At 39.6% G+C, this 18,672-nt stretch overlaps 1 protein-coding gene across 2 annotated transcripts in view; it reads left to right on the top strand.

The window, feature by feature from the left end:
* The window catches only part of ca10a (carbonic anhydrase Xa), a 319,433-nt gene that overhangs the window by 263,760 nt on the left and 37,001 nt on the right, over nt 1-18,672 (top strand). For both annotated transcript variants that reach the window (XM_034707132.1, XM_034707131.1), the window contains exon 4: nt 17,237-17,422. In XM_034707132.1, the coding sequence (XP_034563023.1) occupies nt 17,237-17,422 (186 nt within the window). The remainder of the gene's footprint in view (nt 1-17,236; nt 17,423-18,672) is intronic.

The raw sequence follows: 18,672 nt of genomic DNA, 5'->3' as shown, positions 1-18,672 counted from the left end.
CGAGAGGGACAAAAATATGCTTCCAGTCTGGGAATAGAAAGGATTGACCCACAGCTTTGAAGGCTGGGAGAGGTAGTGAAAATTAAAACTGTAACACAATCACTTCCTCAAACCACATGCTCCCGGACTGCTTTCTTCTCACGTGGATAAAGGCTGAAAATAGGAGCTGTTTGGCTTTCACATGCACACGTCATTGCATCTTTATCGCTGTACCACATGAACTGCCTTCTTAGTTCTATACATGGGCTCTTTAAATGTGTAATTCCTCTGACCTTCTTTGGATTTCATATAGATATGTTGAATGTTTTTGCTGCCTCGTCTCTCTGACATGCAGGGTCACCTTTAACTCTAACATTTATCAGCTTGAAGGATTTCAAAACCACGATTCAGGACCATTTGACCATTTTATGTGCATTTCTTACGGATGCTGTTTATGTATATACAGATGTTCTGCTTGTTAGTCTGTTTATTCACTATGTGAAACTTTTAAATCCCTTTTAGAGCTCCTTAGCTAGAGAGAATATGTGTCTCAATGGGAATACCACAGTAAAATAAAGGTTGAATTAATAAATGTCAAACAAACATCAACAAAGCCTCGTCTGCAGTATTCAAATTGCAGTGTTTTCCCAAACAAGTCAGGCAATGCAACTTTCCTCAGGGTAGGATGCTCTGATGCTGGCATGATTTCAAACGATTTGATTCAAGGCATTAATGGAGCGAACCAAGCCACGCTGATTTCACATAATCCATGCGTCCTTCTCACACTCACCTGACAAACACATCCTCCAAGAATTCAATTGTATCCCTGTCATCACCATCACTGCCCATTGTGGGTTCTGCACTGAAACTTTCAGCCCCAACACCTCCCAGCATCCACCTGCAGACTCCAGCTTTGGAGGTGTAAGATATTATTCCATCACTCCTCAAATTCCTTCATATAAATAAATATGAAGGGACTGATGAGGTGGAAGTCGAGACTCCAAATACAAAGAATGTTCTGCCAAAGCAATGAAAGTTTGATCTAATACGATGTCAGTTGTCTGACTGAACTGAAGGCTACCTGATGACTGCTATTATTTTACAGCTTCTTTACTAATGAGCTACTAAAGAGACATGGTTCTAGAAATCTACAGGGACATTCGACCAATTTCAAAGTAAAACACTACACTTGATATAACATACTTTTAGACTAAAACTAATCATCGTTCAGCTACTTCTAGCTAACACTATATCAGGGCCATGTCTAGACTTTGTGAGTAGGATGGCCCAGCTAGAGTACTGACTCAATGCACACAAATTAAAAGTATGTATTAACCTGTTCTGCCTCCAGTAATCATGAATACTTATATGATACAGATGTTACATTGGGTATATTTTTTTCTTTAAAAACCAACAGAGTGGTAACATATATATCCTCTATGCTTCATTTTTTAAGGACCCAAAAGGGAGATTTTTGTCTGGAGTCATAATTTTTAGAACTTAAAAGAGTTACAACCAAATTGCACACTGTCTGGGAAAAATACACTTTTTGGCAACACTTTGATGCAGGAACATTGCTAATAACTATATTTCCGACAGTGAGAAGGGCTTGGCTACCACTTTGGATGGACTGAGTACTCTCCTATCCACTTCCCTTATGAGATGGATGTGGGAATTATTGCTATACTGTTCAAATGACCAACAAAAGACAATGTGCCACACTGAAATACCAAGAAAGCTGCTGTATGCAAGTCCTGCTTCTGACAAGGCAAATAGCAAATCACAGTTGAGGATTTTGGGGTGGCCCCTGGTGGCCAATCAGATTTCAAGATGGGGCTATACAACACTTGGCTGCCTCCACATATCCCTGAGCAGATGTGTTAGCAGATAATCTTTAAGCTAGCAGTTAATTAGCAAATATTTTTAAACCTTGTTTATTGCACTATGCAACACTACCAAATGGTAATAGCTATTAGTGCAGTCCTAGCTAATGGTAATTTAAGCTTATGAGCAGTGAAATGTACACAAGTTGTCTTCTATGACTTCCTGAAGCTTAAAGTACAGCCGAGGGTCCCTCTGGATTTCCATAGTTCAACAATTTGTCACTTATCAATCAAGAAGAGGTAGAAAAACAGTATATCACATTTCTTGAATATTTATCACTTACAACCTGGAGCACAGCTGTGTGGTGTTGACACATCTTGATGTCAGGGAACTGTGAGTAGCATTTCTGCAGTGTTTGTGTTTTATTTTTAACACTGCCTATTTTAATCTGAAGTAATCCTACAATCAAATGTAATTATGCAGATCGACTGGCAAGAAGTCTGCAGCTCAGCCCGAGCCTGTGTAAATGTGCAGTCATTACTGAGTTCTCATGCAGCTTTGTAAACATTGTATTGTCCAAACCTTGAATTTAGGTGTCTTATTATTATTATTATTTCCTTGAAAATTACATATGTGAACGACAATCGCATAGAGGCTTGAGAAAAGCCCAGTTGGTTTTCTACATGATGCATATCAATGTGCACTTGGTCTCTCCATCAAGCCGAAAATGGAATCCAAGTACATTTTTATAAACGAGGTCCCTGAGGTATGCTGAGGCACGATTGGTCTCCAAATGTTTTACAGGGTCTAATTAATTGCTTTTCACTCCACCCATTGAGTTTAACAGCCTATTTTTCGGCTGTTCAGAGACTCAGAGAAAGGAGAGAGAGGGGACTTGGACATGCAGTCTGGTTCACTCTCCAGCACACATGAATGGAGCAGTGAATTAGCATAATATTCCAGTGCCGCCCCGTGATGTCTGTATCCCATGCCCTGCTATTCTCTGAGCTTCTCTGGCTCGAAAACCACACTGCAAATGAATAGAGAGGAATATCATATTTTTCTTTCTGCACCATGCTTTTACATATTTTGTGGTCCAAATGACCATCAGGTTATCAAAGTTTTGATTTGCTCTTGTAGATTCTTCACTCAGCAGCGAGGAACAACTGCAAAGTAGTCCTTCAATCTACTGAAATGCTTGTTTTTCTACTTCTAGTTTCTGATGTTTTATCCTAAGTGAGCTGCAACATGACTTAAATATTTTTAACACTGAATACGAAGCAGAATATCCCAGTGCATGAGTTGATTTGATTTTATGAAGGTTATGAATTATTTCATGGCTGCTTTTAAGGTACCTTCAAAGTCTGTTTATTAATAATTTCAAGTTACCCTCAAATTAATGTTTTAAAGTATCCTTATGGGTCTTTTTCAGGTATTCTATAGTGACTTTTCTGACTAGAGGCTTTATTGAAGTACCCTTTAATGTACAATTTAAGGTACCCTGCAGTGACTATCTCATAGTACCAATTATTGCTAATTTAGGGTGATGTTCAATGTCTGGTTTCAGGCATCTTAAAGCATAAGTTTGAAGGGTAACTGTCTGCTTTAATGTACCCCATTGACCATTTCAAGGTAACCTTGAATGGGTGTTTTAAGGTATCATTTACTGTCTTTTTTTACAGTACCTTTCAAAGCAGTTCTGAAGCAAAGGCTTTATTAAGTTCCTTTTAGTTTCTGCTTTAGGTACCCTGTAGTGACTTTGTCTAAATACTTTTTTAGGACGAATTAAAGGTAATCTTCGGTCTCCATTTCAAGTAACTTAAAGCATCTATTTCAAGGTACCTTGGAGTATCTGTTATTGTGTACCCCTTACTGGATGTATCAAAGTCACCTTGAGTGGCTTTTTTAAGGTACCCTTTTTATGTTTTTAAGGCATCCTTTGGTTTCTGCTTTAAAGTACTCTCTAGTGGCTGCATTGAGATACTTCTTATTGGTGGGTTTAAGGTAACTTTGAGTGGTTGTTGTAAGGTTTGTTTTAAGATCTTTTAAAATATATCATTTTGTAGCTGTTTTACGGCAACGGCTTTATTAAGGTCCCCTTTGGTAATTGCTTTAAGGTCCCCAGTTGAAGGTAAAGCTTTACTTTGGTCCCTTTAGTTTTACACTTTAAGGTTCCCTGTATCTTTCAAGGCAATCCATAGTGGCTGTTTTGAAATTAAGGCTTCCTTAAGTTACTGCTTTGGGTACCAAATTTAAGCCCAAGGATTTCCCACTTTTGGGTAACATTTGGAGCTCATGTAAAATACCATTAGGTGTCTTTTTAAGGTGCCATTAAGCATTTGTTTAACAATACATTTTGAGGCACCTGTTGGTGGTTGTTTTGGGATATCCTTTATTACCATTGAGGTGCCCATTAGCATCTTTGTCAAGTTAAAAATCTACCCATAAGCAAAGGTTCTTAGATACTCTTTAGCATCTGTGTCAATGCTCATTTCAGAATCGGTTTTAAGCTACCCGTTGAATCTACTTCAAGTAACCTTTTTAGCAGATATTTAGAGACACACTTGAGAAATATATTAAAGATAGACTCTAGTATCTGTGTCAAGGTTATTTGAAGTATTTATTTTTAGGTACCCTAATTATATGTGTTAAGTTCCTCTTCAGTATCTGTAGTAGTTAGGTTTAGGTACCATATCCTGTATGTACACTTAAACAGTCTGTTATTGTTTAGGAAACACGTCAAAGTAGGTTGGAATAACCCAAAGCTTGCCTTGTTTCAGATTAGACTTCTACGATGGGACCCCCCAAGCTGTAGCAATCCATCTAACACTTCATCTGACTTTGAGCATGCTGGACAGCTAGAGCAGTGTCTCTGAACTCTGTATTGTGCTGCTGATCAGCACAGACTGGTTTATGATTATGTGGGTTAACAAAAGAACTATAGTGCACTTCTTATTGTTGGTTTAAGTACCGACAGCGGATGAGAACAGCCTGACATTTCAAACATTTCAACATTATTTGCAACAGTTTTTGAACAAAACACAAAAGCTGTAGTATTTCTGTTCTGCTGGTCTGGACAGCGGAGTCTCTCCAAATCTTTTTCCAAAAGCCTCAGATCTCTTTCATCATGCAGCATTACTAGAACTGCTGTGTGTCCATAACTTCACTGTGCTGCTTCCCACTCTGCCATGCTCTTTTTCATTCATCACAGCTTGTCTTTTCTTCTCCATTTTCTCCTCTCTCTCTTCTTTTCGATCCTGCCCTGTTGATATATCTCCTCTATCTCTATCAATCCCATTCACTCTCCATATCTGCACACCTTAATGAAAGAGCACCAGTCATCTTGTATTTTAATCAAATACATTACACTTCTTCCATGATTCAGTGCTCGCAGCTGCAGGCCTTTAGAGCAGATATTAAAACCCATCTGATGGCTGCTAGAGCATGTGTGCATTTCACACTCACTGTCTAATGTATTCATGTAGCTTATCACCATTTCCACTACTTAACTGTTTTAGCTTGCCTGGTGGCAGCACTCTGACTTATTATTTTTTTCTTGGGAGTAAGATTTTCTGTCAGCTAAAATCCTTTTTCATTAGTTAATGGTGCCTTTTAAATTTAAAACGGTCCGTGTAGGCAGAGCACAGAGCCTCCTAATAGCTGAACATATACAGTAGTTAGTGAAATCTTCCTGTAACAAGAGGTAAATTACTTTATTGATCTGTGAGATCTGATAATGATGATGTTCCTTGTGTTTTCTCATTACCAGCATGCCACTGATGTTTTCTATTACCGTACCTGTCCGCAACCACCAGGTCTGCCCCAGACAGCCAACAATCTCCTTTATGGCTTGTTTACGTTGGTCAGGCTATTACCTCCTAATGTGGAAGTGCTTTGTGATCATTGCTATCTGTTAGAGGAGACCTGAGCACACTGCAACTGTCCACCTCGGCTCTGTCGCTCCTGGAAGATTCTCAGAACATATTAACTCTTTGAACTCTGCAAACAAAATGATTCCCCCATTGCTCATATGGCAAAATTTGCTTATTATGATGTCATTTCATATATGTTGAAAAGCTTCATATCTCTGAAACCTCAATTTGTTCATTCATCTAAGGCAATATAGCAATAGCAATTGATTGAATTGCTCTTATTATGTTGAATAGTGACAATCAGATTATGCAAAGTATACACAAAAAACAGCAAAATTATTCTCAATCCTAAAAAAAGAATAAAAGATTTGTTCAAACTCCAGAGGTTGATTGAACTCTGCTGATAAAAACGGTACTACCTCCAAAAATGTGCAGAGCAAAGTTGCAAAAGTAAGTTCAAGTAATTCTGTGAGTTGTTCTTAAATGTTTTTAATTTAATGCAAACAACAATTTCCTGCAACAATGTTCCTAGACTGCAGCCACCCTTGTATCGTCACATCAACAATCACACAACTTAGTGATAGAGATGACTGAAGCTTTGATATTCTGTTGCAACAGAACACTTACTGCAAAAAAGATGGACAACATGAAAGCTTCCAAAAGCTGAAGTCAGAACATATAGAGCTCCCCCTGCTGCCTGGTTGCAGTATAGGTAATACATCCTGCCTCCTCCATGTTAACAGATGGGACATGGGTCAAACTATAGAATTAAAATATGCCTCAAACAAATTGTTCTAAGACATGTTTTTTTGTCAGTCAAGTTTGTTTTTATTATGATGTATATCAGAGAGTTATTTTTACTGAGAAGTTTAATTCTAATTTGTTAGAGGTTTAACACCATGATTGTCAGCTCTGTTGACCTATGAGGCTCCTGTAGTGCTGTGTGCACCTGATTATAAGAGTAGAGGAGGAACGGTGAGAGGAAACACAAGAAACACTCACACAAGAGACATTGAATTTCCTGTAACAGAATGTCTGCTTCAATCAACTCAAGTACCCAGGGCTGGTTTGGATAATAGGTCGGATCAGACGTCCAACCCTTCCCATCACTGTTCTTATTGGATAATTGAATAAAAAGTGTAAGTATACACTCAAGATCAGAGGATGGCGATAATGCACCCACAATAAAAGTACCAACCACCAATCAAGAAAGGGAAAATATAGCAATAGTCACACAATTCATGTTGAGCCTGCTGGCTTTGAAATTCGTACAGGTACAATAATGACATAAATGAATGGAAAGGAACAGCAGGATGAAAACATGATGTCATTAGTGGTTCTGTTCCTTTTGGGTCAGTAGGCGTTATGTTGTTTGAAGAGGTGAAATTAATAACTTGTTATCATTTTATTCAGTATATTTTATGTTATTGCAAAATTGCCTCCATGCACAGCTGCTCTACATACATGCCCATGCGTATTCATGTACCGATACAGACCTGTTTATCTTCTCATACCTGATAAAAATACAGCTCCACAAAGAAAACTCAAATAAGTTTTTGAAAATACAGCATCACTTATTTTAATTTAATATTTTTATCTCTTGCTTGAGAGTTTAATGAGCATTACTAACTACAGCTTCTGTTGAGACTGAGCATCCGTACTCATAGCTGTGTTGTATTTAAGGTATTAGTTTGATTGTAAACAGACAGAACCCTGAACCTGGACTTTAAGTTACTGTCAGTGATCTTTAAATTCTTAGCAGGTCTCCCAAAATGTTGAGTATTTCTTTTGGGTTATTATCGGCACTCTGCTGGCAGCTCTTTGGCTTTAAATCACACACCATGTGGATGAGTTTGTAGATAAATTTGTCTCTAAAAGGACAATTTAGATTAATTTTCGAAAAAAAAAATCGTATTCATGATACTGTTACATTTCATTTATTTATTTTTGTATTTTGTTTATTACATTAGTTCAATATATTTTTAGAAAATTCAGCTTCAAAAAGAAAAAAATAAAGTATAAATAGTTGCCTCACTTTTGTACAACAGAGGAAGAGACATGTCGTCCATCTTTATTTACAGGCAGTATAACAGAAGGAAGGCTTGAGTCACTGTAGGGTTTGTTTTAGTGGATTTAAACAGTATCATGTAAAAACAGATGGTCCATACTGTTCAGCTGATTATATAGTTAGTTAAAGATAATAGTTTTTAATCAAGATAGATTTAGAGTTCAAGGCATGCATGATTTTTATTAGGGTGTTATAGGAGACACAGCAGTGACACAGAGCATTGGATACTGTTGCATAGGATGGTGCCATTTAATTTGCACTTATGGAGAGAGAACGCCTCGGTGTACAGTACATTACACACATGCTCACACAGACTTGCACAGCGCTCCTACATGTTGCTGATGGCTGTGATCTCCTCTCACTGTGCTGCATCTGTTTATTGGAGCTGGTTTGTAACAATGTATGTGTGTGAAATGTTGTGTCAGCTGTCACGCTCGGCTCTGATGCTGTTTGTTTGATTTCGTTTTCTATCAGAATCAAACCCTGTTGGCAGCTTCCTCTGTCTTTTTATGAAGTCTCTGATACATTTCCTGTGACGATGTTGGAGTAGCTGTGAGTACACACTCCAAGGTGTGCATTCCTGAGTATTGGTGTGTGTGTGTGTGTGTGTGTGTGTGTGTGTGTGTGTGTGTGTGTGTGTGTGTGTGTGTGTGTGTGTGTGTGTGTGTGTGTGTGTGTGTGTGTGTGTGTGTGTTTGTGTGTCCACCAAAGAGGAGGAATCGTAAAAAGAGAGGACATTTTTTTGGAGTGAGTCTTAAGCTGTCCATTTTATTGTGCTGTATCAAGAATATTTGAGAGTACCATTTTCAGTCTCTCTTCCACCTGCATGAAGAGACATACCTAAAAGTCTGAAATCCACAGCTTCAGCTTCATGTGCAGTACGGTGGCTGATTTCTTTGCGTTGTCTTCTGACTCTCCGATGCTTATTAAGGAAAAAAGTTTCAATGGAATCAACCTCGACCTAATCTGGCTGTGATAAATCTGCTGGAGGATCTCCTGAACCCTTTTTCTCAACCAAAGAGACTTTAGAGCAGTAGATGGCTTTTTTTTTACTGAAGATACATTGGTCAGCTTATTTGCACTGTGTCTAGGTTACAAGCATCACTGAGCTGTCTCCAGATCTTTTGCTACCCAACGCGGAGGCCTTCGTGGAGGCTGAGGAACAGCATAAAAATAAAAATAAATCTGCAAGGAAGAAAAAAGCCGAAATGAAGCGACTCTCTTATGCTGTAACCATTTCATATATAATATTTTCATTCCACATTTACTTAATCGTAATTGTTTGCAACATCTTTTGGCATAAAGTACTTTTAGTTCTTAGTTAAAAGTTTACCCAGACACAGTTTATAAAGAGGAAACAAGCTTCAACCTCCAGAGTTGAAGAGTGAAGCCAATGCAGAAGTGCCAAAAACTGCAGTAAACATTGGAATCTCCATTAGGTCACATGTTAAAGGTAAAAGGTTAAGGTAAACAAACTGTATTAATCCCCATGGGGGAAATTCAATTTTGTCACTCGTGTTCTTTTCTTGATCATGCCACACACACACAGTCTGATATGCATACAATCATGCACAAACATGCTATGCACTTAGAGATGTCAGAGTGAGAAGGCTGCCATCAACCAGCACCACCGGAGCAATTTTGGGGTTTGGTGCCTTGTTAAGGGGCACCTTGGCAGTGCCCAGGTAAAATGGACCAGCACCTCTCCAGCTACCAGTCCACTTGCCTAACTCTGTCCATACTGGGACATACTGGCAACCCTCCAGTTCCTAAGCCAAGTCCCTATGGACTGAGCTACTGCCGCCCCTATAAGTAGCATTCTGCATTAAGTGCTGATTTGTACAGCAGATATGAACATGTTTACAGCCTGGTTCAAAAACAGCTTTTTACTCATTCCTAAGGGGGCTAATTATTCTATAACACATCTGTTAAGGTGATATAAAGGCAAGGAGTTATGCATTCATTTGCATAATGAGAGACAAAGCTGAGATGACTGACAGGTGCGTGTGTTGTAGCTGCAGGAGGCTGAAGGTCCGCCTCTTTGTCTGTGTTCATGTTGATTGAAAGTTAGGTTGGGTCCCAATATGGCTCCTGCCTAATGCTGTAATAACAAAGCGTTTCTTTTACTGACATTGGGAGCAAATATTACCAGGCTGCATCGAACAAATGCAGATCAACACAAATAAGTAAATAACACAAGGCAAAGATTGTTTTGTGTTTGATTTGAACGCAGTATTAACCAAACAGTGAGCAGGAGTGTGTTTGTTGGAGACTATTTTCAGCTGGGGATCAGAGCTTTAGTGGAGCTCTAGTATTCGGTGCAGCAGAATTGTGTGTGTATGACAAAGGACTGTGTTGCTCAATGCAATCGTGTGCTCATGCATTTTAAAGTTATAGGACAACACTGAAGCTTGGTTAGACCCCCCCAGACCCTCAGATTCAGTTTGTAGATGTTTATGTGCTGCAAAGTTTGAGGCTTAACAAAAGAGTGGAGTGCAGAAAGCATTTCCTAATGTGATTTTGAATCCATTAGAACAAAAGTAGAGACAGTATAATGGAGTAGTGTTGAGACATGAGGCGAGTCGGATAGCTGTGAGTTTTTTGTTTATTGTCGTGTTTATCACTGTCTAATACAAAAACAACACAAAGTCCTCGGCGTACGCGACAGGCTGAGTTTATGTTCATGAATAAAGCACAAAGGAGGAAGACTTTCAGGAACTTATTCAGCACTGACGATGAAAATATGAACTTTCAGAAACTGCTTGTAATAATTACTTCTCTCCTCGCAGAAGTGTTGAGACTCCACAGAATAATGAGAAAGCAGATTGGAATATTGTGTCTCTGCTTTGTTTGCAACCTTTCCACCACATTGACTTTGTCTGGTAATTGTTGTTGCAGAAACATGACGAATGAAGTAAGCAAGTTTCATTCAGCTGTGTATTCATTTATTCTCCAAGTCCCCGCTCCCAGCATCTGGATAAATATGATCTCTTTCAACCTTATCTCACTTAAAATGTGAAAGATTTTAGTGTTTTCATTCGCACTACAGAAAGTGATTTTGTGCTCTGGGGGAGTTTTGTTTTCTTTGCAAATTCACCATTTTTAAAGTTAATGATTTGCACTTTACGATTGCATCACGTACAGCTTCTTGCTCTCTTTTTCCTCTTAGTATCAGCAGCACAGCATCTACCATATGCTCTCTGTTTTGCTCCTTGGATTATCGATTCCCCGGAGATGAAAGAATTACCAATTAGTGAAGGAGCTGCTTCTTACTGTACACGCTCTCCCGTATCTTTGTTTCACTGTAAGACAAACGTGATTACGCTCCTCGCCTTTGTAATTGAGCCACACCTCACTACCCGCGCCTTCCCAGCCAGCCGGCAGCCATTTACCTGACACCAGCAATCAGCCTTAACAGCAGATATTGGCTGGGAATTTAAAAAATGTCATCCTGTGCTGGAAGTGTCAAATGTTTATTACATGCAGTCGTCCCATGAAGCAAAAGTGTGAGAACAGAAGTTACAAGAAACAACTCCAGATCATATTTCTTCTTTTAGCTACATTATAATGCTAACATGCTTTTGCTCTAGACCCCTTTGGAGCTATACTTTAACAGCTTGTCTAACTTAGAAGAAAAAAAATAATAGTCTCCAATGAAGGACAGTAGATCTGGGATATTAACCAGAAAAAAATAGCTAAACCCCATTGTCAATTTGTCAGCCAACTTTGACATGATAGAATACAATACATTACATTACATAACAATAAGATATCAGTCTATTCGTTTCGATACGACTCGATATGACAATTCGTAACATAATATGATATAATATGAAACGATAGAATAAAATACAATACAATATGACATCATATTAAACATCATATCGTACAATATGACAAAACACAGTGCAATACAAAATGAAACCTCAAATACCATGTGACCTGTTTTGACGCAATATTGCGTGACATGAGATGATGACACAACACATTACGGTTCTTTGTTGAAACTTTTCATTAAGGCACAATACAATTCAATATGATAGGATATGACACAAGACAAAGCAATACAATACAATATGATATGAAACAAGACAAAACTCATTTGAAACGGCATGTTACACTGTAATACGAAGGCTACATCGTGATGCAATACAATACAATGGAACTGGAGATAACACGAAAAAAACAAGACGATATGAAACGATACATTTTGATGTCCCTGTGAGGACGTTTGTCTTGTACTGCTGGACAGATTGGGCAGACTCCTCAGAAGTAATAATGAATCAAACTGCTCCAAAATGATTGGAGTACAGCAGCAAGATTGAAGCTCCCTTTAGAGGAACCGTGTAGTCAACAAAGCCACAGGGATATTGATCAACCTGGACACATCCTAGCCAAGGATTTCTCTTTAGTGCCCTCAGGGTGGCGCTATCTCCCCTACAAGGAGAATGAACAGATATGAAAACTATTTTATCCCTTCTGTCATCAGACTGCTAAATGCTGATAGCAGTTCTTAAAAGGTTGTCCATGTGAACTTGTGTATTTATAAGGTGGTTCTTAGTATTTATTAGTGTTAGTGTTAGTGTTGTTTATTTGATAAACTGGTAGATTGCAAACTAAATTGCCCTTCTGGGATCAATAAAGTTCTCTGAATCTGAAAAACCCACAAAAACTAACAACAATTCACATGTAACCACAGACGCACACACCAATAAAAACCCACAAGCATCATACTCTGTTTATTCCACATTATCCACATTTCAAGTGTTCTGCTGATTGAATAAGATGAGGATACTACAATCCTTTTCCACAACCCTTCTGGCTTAAAGAAACATTCCACATTCTGATTGAGGTAGGCACAAATTACTTTTTCAAATGGTTTAGATGACTTTGGTGGATCGTTTTGTGAACAGTTCAGGACGCATTGGGGGACAATACTGGGATGATAATTGGTCAATACTCTACCAATGCTTCCAAATTAAGCCAAAACAGCTGAAAAGTTTGGGCTAAAGTTGGAACACAAAAATAAACATGAGCTAGAAATTGGTGGACCATTTAGACGTCGAACTTAGCACTGGTTGGGTCCCAAGGTGGTCACATTGATACATTATGGGTCTATTGATTGTTGGGGGGCTACCAAAGCAATGTGTTGATAGATAGTGGTGACAAAATTGGCTCAGCCCCATTTGGGTATTCCAGGTGCAACCAATTTTCCCCACATGGCTTTGCTAGCCTGGTAGTTGTAAAATGTTTGTGCTTACAGATAGCTTAATGCTAACTGCAATCCCAGCTAACAAGGCAGAGACATAAATATTTGGCTAAGCAGTCTAATGCAATAAAAAGGCCATAAAAAAGCCTGAAACCTTAGAAATGATACAAATTATTGAAGCTATCTTTAGGTACCCATAGCATGGTGGATCAGATGAGGTGAAAAACAAATTGTATAGTTTGGGAAATCACAAATTAACAAGGTTGAAAACACTTGTCGGTTTTCTGGACGGGGAAACGACCGACTGTTTTGTTGTTTAGTCTGGAAGGACGATAAGACAGCACATACAGTACATGCAGATGGTCCAGCAAAGAGACGTTTTATAATGACACACGTGACGTGATCAGGTCTGTACTTAGGGCGTTCAAGTGTATCCAAGGTGCTTAAACCCCTGTCTTTGTATGGCTTCATATTTTCCTCATATTATCTCACAGTGTCCTTCATTACCTGGCTGCTGCAGAGTCCTCGGGCCTCTCTCCTCTTCCTCCTCATGAATAAAAGCCAAAGGACACCCTGAGGGAGATGAGATTTTTCTGGCCTTTTCAGGGGTCTCACCTCAGCCTCCTCACGTTGACAGGAAACCTAAAAGGCTTCCCTTCACTCGCTCCTCTCTTTGGACATCCAGTACACCTCTCTCCTCCGTACTTATCTGCTCTTTGCATCGCTCCCTCTTCCTCTCTCCCTTTCTCCTTTCATATCATTGATTTTTCTCAGCTTCTATAAAATATTTACAATGTGTGGGCAGACTTCTTTCTCTGGGAATTTAGAGGAGGGAGTGTGGGGGGGTGATCGGTTTGAAAGCTAGTGGTAAAAGGAATGAAAGAGCTGGAGAGAGAGAGAGAGAGAGAGAGGGTAGAATGAGGCAGATAAGAGTGTTGGAAGTCCAGCCAGAGTTGTGCTGTGAATCTCAATGCTTCACTTTGAAATAAGTCCTCTTTATAAATAACTAACCACAGCTGATGATAAAGATCGCTACTCAGGCCTTTTGTAGAACAGCGTTTCCCCTAAAACCTCCCAATGTTACGTTTGTGAACCTGTCCCTTTTCCTCTGCAGGTTCCTCTCTCCCTTTGTCTGCCCGGGTGTTTTCAGTTTTACAGCATGGTCCCCCCTCACGTCGCTGCCTAATTAAATAAGCCCTCAGGACTGTTCCTGTGTACGCTCGGCCGATGATACGGGCTCCAACCAAAACTTGTATTCCTAAACTGTCAAAAATGCAAGACAACAGCTTTTCCTTATTACTGATACCAAAGCTCACAGAGCTGAAAAAAGACTTCAAGGGAACAGGAATTTTTTTTCTCACTTGTTTTTAAACTAAACAAATTAATCATTGCTGCGTCAACCACAACACAGAGACTGTGCCAAAACACGCCAATAGCCTTCAGTGAAAACTGTTCTTTACTTTAAATAGATTTGATAAAACAGAAACTTCTTTTATGGGACTCTTTTTGGAAGTTAAACAAATATCTTTGGTTTAACATTTCTCACCTTGATGTATCATTTCAGCAATGACTTGTATATTAACTAGGGATGTGCGTATTCAGTTGACATCATCATCACCATCCCTCGTAGGAACCAGAAATACAGATACAGATATTTCTTTGTGTCTGACTATGTTTGTTATTATCCAGAAACAATTTGGAAAGCAAACTTTTATGTAGCCTATAGCTAGTCCTCTTCCTCTGCCCCACCCTGCTTGATTCATGCAGTAAGGTTGTGGCATCATTTCAGCCAAACCTCTGCAACGTGCATCAAATGAAGCTAAGAAACTGCTGTTATAGTGGAATGTGTTAATTTCCAACATTTAAAAAAACCCATTTAATTTAGTCCACATTGTTCAAGTTATTTTCCAGATACTTTGGACCTCGTCTCTCCACACGCAGGTAGAGAGCTACACAAGGTATTAATAGTTTTGCAGTGAAAGCATTGAGTCTGGCAGATTAGAAGTCCCAGTCGTTGTTCAGTTTAAACTTTGTTTATAGATCGGAGAAATTCAGTGGAGGAGAGAGGCAAAGGACAAGAGGAGCTAATGTAAGCAGGCACCGGCAGATGAAATGCTGGTGTGGCAGCTGGTTATACCTCAGTCAGTCTCCATCCATTTAAGATGAAACATCACGTTTCATAAAATTTTGACTTTGCGTCCATTAACACACTAGTAGGATTATGTGGTTATCTAAATAGACAGTGACAAGTTAAAGTGACAGTAATGCCAGACTTAACATGAGTCCCTTTAATCTAACATTCATTTGTAATTTGAAAACCTTAAGTCAGTGTGTCGTCTACCAGAAAAGGATCTGGTTGAAGACACACTTAAGGTTTTTTATCTGAATGCAGATGATGTCTCTTCACACCCCAAGTATTTACCATTTGTTTACTCAAAATTCTATTTCAGTGGGGAGTTTAAGTATCTCGGGGTCTTGTTCGTGAGTGGGGATAAATGGAGTGTGAGATCGACAGGCAGATTGGTGCAGCATCAGTAGTTATGCTGGCGTTGTACCGGACCGTTGTGGTGAAGAGGGAGCTGAGCTGGAAGACAAAGCTTTCAATTTACCAGTCGGTCTATGTTCCAACTCTCACCTATGGTCATGAGCTGTGGGTATTGACAAAAACAATAAGGTTGTGAATACAAGCGGTGGGGTTGGGCTCAGCCTTAGAGAGAGGGTCAGGAGCTCAGACATCCAGAGGGAGCTCGGAGTAGAGCTGCTGCTCCTTTGCATTGAAAGGAGTCAGCTGAGGTGGTTAAGGTATTTGATAAGGATGCCTCCTGGACGCCTCCCTTTAGAGGTTGTCCGGGCACGTCCAACTGGGAGAAGGCCCCAGGGTAGACCCAGAACTCTTGGAGGGATTATATATTCCACCTGGTCTGGGATCGCCTTGGGTTTCGCCAGGAGGAGCTGTAACGTGCTGCTGGGGAGAGGGTTGTCTGGGTCGATCTGCTTGATCTTACCTCAATGACCCAACCCCAGATAAGCAGAAGTAAATATGGATGGAAAATTCTGTTCTTATACTCCTAATAAGAAATATAAAAACCTTAGAAAGAAGTTTAACACCTCCCTGAATAAATTTCTCCAACAAACTTAGAAACTCTGGTAGGAGCCTCTCTCTTCTCCAGATGTTATCTGAGCTCTGTGCATTTAAGTGGTTAACATATCTCAACTTTATGAGCCTGAGGCATATTTTGACACTTCTTTCTGTAGAAAAAACACAGTGAAGTTTGGGCGTTAGTTTAGTTCAGTCGATAGAGCAGAGGCTCCGTGTATGCAGGCAAACAGTCCTCACCACATAGATCATAGGATTGATTCCTGACAGGATTTGGTGCCCATGATTCTCTCGTCACATTCTCTTTTTCTCCCAAGCTGTCCTTTTAAGTAAAGGAAAAAAGCCCAGAAAGTAATCCTAAGAGAGATAAAATAAAATGAAATCTGAACGAATCCTCTGTTTAAATAAAATCTGCAAACAGCTTCCTGTTTTTGAAGGATCAAAAGCTTGAAACTGGAACAAGAATTAGTTGATTTTGTTTGTTTGAGATGCAAATCGCTCTTTATTACTTGAATCCAAACCTCATGAAATCATTTATTTGTGTGTGTCGTTCTTACAAGAACACAAACACAATTGCTACGTTGAGAACACCCAGCTATAAAAATGCTTTCACAAATACCTAGTTTTGTGAATAAGAAATGAAGTGCATTCTTCTTTTATCAGATCCACTCACTGTTAGTTGGTTTTCCTGTATCCTGACTTTGTCTAAAACATTCTGTTACATATGTTAGCTAACCATAGCTAAAGAGTGCATCAACTTAATTAGGTGCTATCACGTGACTACAATTACTGAGCTGGTTTTCTATCAGTGCTTGCATTCTCCATTAGCCTGGGGCCTGGTGAACACTTGTGGCAACAGTGAAAGTTACACATCTGTACTTTAAGTCCAGGTTAAAGGACTCGCAGCAGGAAAAAAAGGCTCAGGATGTTTCACAGGATACATGTTTGTTGTGATTATCTGCTGTTGTTCTTTTGTGGTGTGAAAATAGAGCAGCTGCTGAGTAGTTAATTTAAACAGTGTGCATGTGTGCCAGATAATGTGGTGATACTTATAGAAGAGAGCACATGAGCGTGGGAAGTGATAGTGTTGTGCTTTTCTTTCAGTCTGTAAGGCTTTTATTTTAAAGTCTACTTACGTCTCTTCAGGACTTCCTGTTATTGAACGTGCCTTTTCTGTTCTCCTCTAGGTGGGAGGGACCATGTACAACACGGGCCGCCACGTCTCTCTGCGACTGGACAAGGAGCACCTGGTGAACATCTCCGGGGGGCCGATGACATACAGCCATCGCCTGGAGGAGATCAGGCTACACTTCGGCAGTGAGGACGGGCAAGGCTCTGAACACCTGCTGAACGGACAGGCCTTCTCTGGAGAGGTGAGTACGCTCTGTGAGGACTACAGTAGAACAGAAGCCTGGAGAGGAGATGCATCCTCACATTTGTGTACTCTGTTTTCCCATAATTCCAAGATCTACAACTAAACATGAGGCTTCTCACTTTGGGAATGAAACTAAAGAAGTGTCATATTTCACAGTGAGGGGCCACTCCCTAACCTTCTGTATTTATAGACTGTCAGGTGAAAGTAGGCTGCACAGACAAAATGAATAGGTTTTACAACATCCCTTGAAAGCATCATCCCATTATCGCTACAAACTTTCAAATCTGCCTCATTACCAAACTGAACTCATCACTTCAGACAACGCAAATCTCTCAGGTCAAGGCTGAAAATGAAAAAGTTGTCTTTAGATAACTGTGTAGCAGACGCCACTTTATTCAGTGTTAAATACAGAGATTTTCTCATAGCAAATCACATGACCCTGACCCTTCGTTTCTTCCTCTTAATGCAGAGCTTCATGCAGCTGCCGGAGAGATATGCAAATATACGCATATGTAGTTTACAAAAAAAACTTAAGTTTAAAAACACAAACTTTCTTTTTACTGTTTGGAGACGTTTTGGATTCAAATGTAAACCAATAAAGACCTGATTGATTATTGCAGAACTTAAATCCCTCCATTTAAGGTCCCATATTATGCAAAATACACTTTTCATGGTTATCTAACAGAAATATGTGTCCCTGGCATGTCTACAACCCCCCCCCCAAAAAAAAAATTAATGAATAAATACGTCCTGCCCAAGCGGCAACCTCCAGTCTAAAAATATGAGTCCAATGCAGAAGTGTTAAAAACTGCAGTTCATCGAGGATCCGCTTGAGGCTGGCTCCAGAAGTACAGGAAACCACATACACACCAATTCAAAAAAGACGATCTTTACAGCAGAAATAAACATGTTTACAGCCTGGTACAAAAGACAAGTGTAGTCTGGATAGCTCATTTCTCGATCGGCTCACACTGTACGGGGGGAGTTTTTTTCTAACGCAGCAATCTTGAAGATATTGAGATTACTAGTCTTCCAATGAGAGGCAGAGCTGACTTGATTGACAGGCGGGAACACTGTAGCTGTTGGCTAGGAGGTTCAAAGCCCACCTCTTTACGTCACGATCGCTCAACAGCAGTAATATGGCTCCCGCCAACGATTGATATTTCCATATTTATTGTACCTTAAACTGTGACATCTGTCCAACAGTTTCCCAGATTATCTACAATTGAATGAAGTCTATCTTATCTA

Source organism: Notolabrus celidotus, chromosome 18, assembly GCF_009762535.1.
Source record: "Notolabrus celidotus isolate fNotCel1 chromosome 18, fNotCel1.pri, whole genome shotgun sequence".
In the NCBI taxonomy this organism is placed as follows: Eukaryota; Metazoa; Chordata; class Actinopteri; order Labriformes; family Labridae; genus Notolabrus; species Notolabrus celidotus.
The sequence above is the reverse complement of the archived record's forward strand: the minus strand, read 5'-3'. Positions and strand labels throughout refer to the sequence as shown.